The sequence below is a fragment of the Echiichthys vipera genome (assembly GCF_963691815.1).
Source record: "Echiichthys vipera genome assembly, chromosome: 14".
In the NCBI taxonomy this organism is placed as follows: Eukaryota; Metazoa; Chordata; class Actinopteri; order Perciformes; family Trachinidae; genus Echiichthys; species Echiichthys vipera.
In genome coordinates this window covers 758162-760661 of record NC_139839.1, presented here as the reverse complement: position 1 = coordinate 760661, position 2500 = coordinate 758162, and the positions used below count along the sequence as shown (strand labels likewise).

At 46.1% G+C, this 2500-nt stretch overlaps 1 protein-coding gene across 1 annotated transcript in view; it reads right to left on the bottom strand.

Moving 5' to 3' along the window:
- ppm1e (protein phosphatase, Mg2+/Mn2+ dependent, 1E) overlaps nt 1–1630 on the bottom strand; it is a gene marked incomplete at both ends in the record, with an annotated part of 38762 nt that extends 37132 nt beyond the window's left edge. The window contains one exon of the mRNA XM_083927190.1: nt 1446–1630. Within this exon, the coding sequence (XP_083783316.1) occupies nt 1446–1630 (185 nt within the window). The remainder of the gene's footprint in view (nt 1–1445) is intronic.
- Nucleotides 1631–2500: the final 870 nt, after the last annotated feature.

Genomic DNA, 2500 nt, shown 5'->3' with positions numbered 1-2500 from the left:
TCCTTCTCTCCAGAACAACTGGACCAGGTGATTTAAAAGCCGATAAAAACACAGAATAAAGCAGTTTCACGTTAAAAATCAATGTTTTTGATGCTGTTCAGCTCGTCGGTGGAGACGCTGCGAGCTCGTTTCTCTGGTAACTTAAGATCCAGACGTCTGAGGACTGAAATCCTGCAAAACTACAACTAAAAAACACCAAAATCTTAAAAAAAGGGTTTTGAAAAATGGATTAAAAGTCGATTTATGAGACTTCTGGCAGATTTTTGTCTGTGTTTGAACATTTTTGGGGTCACAGGTCGACTAAAATATAATAAATACCTCGTCGTTTTTACACGTTTTAACGCAGAAAAGTCACATTTTATACCTTTAAATGAAAACATATACTGACAGTGAACCGGAAAATCTGCTCAACGGTGAACAGACGTGTGTGTGCGTGCTGTCAGCACAGAATTGGAGGGGGAGGGTAAGCTGTGCAAGATGCTCAATGACGCGATATTCAGCGGCCAATCGAACCTGAACATCGTGACAGAGACGATATGAATGTCACGCCGATGAATGGACGCGGTCGCTCCAACGGGTCCGCTCCTCCAGTGTGACCCGTCCTGCCTCCCACATATGCTCCCCATCACGTCCTGACCTTCGTGCACGCACGCCGTGGGGTCTATCCGCACGCAGACGGGCCAGGGAAAGTCATTTTCAGACGTGCAGAGCAGAAGCAGCAGCCCCCCCCCCCCTCTTCCTTTGCCACCTTGGTGCCCCAGATGAGTCCTTCCACGGCACAGTTTCTGCACCTATTTTGGATTTCAAACCAGGCCAGGAAGCTCAGGGCCCCACTCTTTCTGCAAAACTCATATTAAAGATGCTGTTTTTTTTAATATGTATCAAAATAACCATGCATTCTTTCAGAGAGCATCTGAATAAAATGCATCTTTCCTTGGCAGGGATTTGGACACTTGTGCTTAAATGCAACATTTTCGGGTCTTTAAGGAGAGCACGTTAACGACTGAGGATATAATAAGGTAACCGGTGAGGTTATTTTTAGCCTGCATGAAAGATGCGCTCAGCAGCACTGATGGCGACGGCGTCCCCCCCCCCCCCCCCCCCCCTCCTACACCATCATCGTGACGTCGCGCTGTTACGCAAAACCAGGGGTTCACCCTTTGTGGACCTCCGTCACCGTCACCGCTGGCGCACAATTGAGGCATTAAACACATTTAATGCCACACAAGAGCAGCGTTTAACTCTTAATTCCTAAAGGTGTTAAAGTAAAGACACACCCACCATGGTGTGAGGCACCCCGGCTTATCTAGACCCGGTTCAGGGTCACACACCGCTCCCCGGTCCAAACACGGATAACAAAGCTGCAACAGTGACTTCATTTCATGCACACGCGGTGTGAACAATATGTCCTGGAATAAAAAATTAAAAAAAAGAGCACACTTAACTATTTGTAGAGGTGCTGGAGACACAGGTCGAGGCATTCCCCCTCCACTTCGTCCTCAATCACCAGGTCCGACAAAGGGCGCATCGGCGGCGGGTCGCTCTCCTGCAGAGGCATTCTCATCTCCCGGAGGAAGAGCTCCAGGAACCGTCGGAAGGTTTTCTCCTCTGCTATAGAGCCGGCCATCATCTCTCATTCCTGGTGCAGACAGAGACAGCTCCGCCCGGCAGTGACACTTAACTTCCCCGGGCTGAGAAGAAGAGGAGAGTCAGGTGCGCTGGACCGGACCGTCCGTACACTTGAACGCGGGACTGCCTGGAGGAGGAGCGGGGAGGAGCGTGTGAGCGGGGCGGGCCTGGCTGCACGCGTCTCCGGATACGCTGCTGGACTGGAGTCGCTGTCGCGAGCTGGAGCGCCCCATTCAAGAGCCGAGCGGGAGCGCGCGTCGCGTTTCTCAGGGATTTTCGAACAACGAGCGGACCGCGGCGGTGACGTCAGAGACCGGGTCGTGAACGCGCACGCAGCGCTGCCCCCGCCATCTGACGTCAGAGAGCTTTTTGTAGACTTGATTCATTGTTTGGTCTTTATGACGTCAAACCAGAACTGAATTAGACTTTAAAGCCTTTTTATAATCATGACGGGCTCTAAAGTGAGTTTGACAACAACAAAAACTTTATTTAAATGTATTTAAATGAAACAACAATAGTGTTATTTACTCAAGTATTTTACTTAATTTGGGTGAATTTGCTGCAGAATGACTAAAACTTTAGTGCATTAATTCATTTAAGTGGTTTTAAATAAAGAAAATTAAATAAATAATGTCAAATTAAAGCTGGTTTATATTATAAAATATGTGTAATCATGAGATGCATTAAAGTACGTTTTAAAACAACAAAAACTATTTAAAATGAATATAAATGAAACAATAGTGTTATTTACTCAAGTATTTTACTTAATTTTTGGGAATTTGCTGCAGAATTACTTAAAATTTAGTGCATTAATTCATTTAAGTGGTTTTAAATGAAAAAAAATAAATAAATAAGAAGAAGAAGAAGAAGA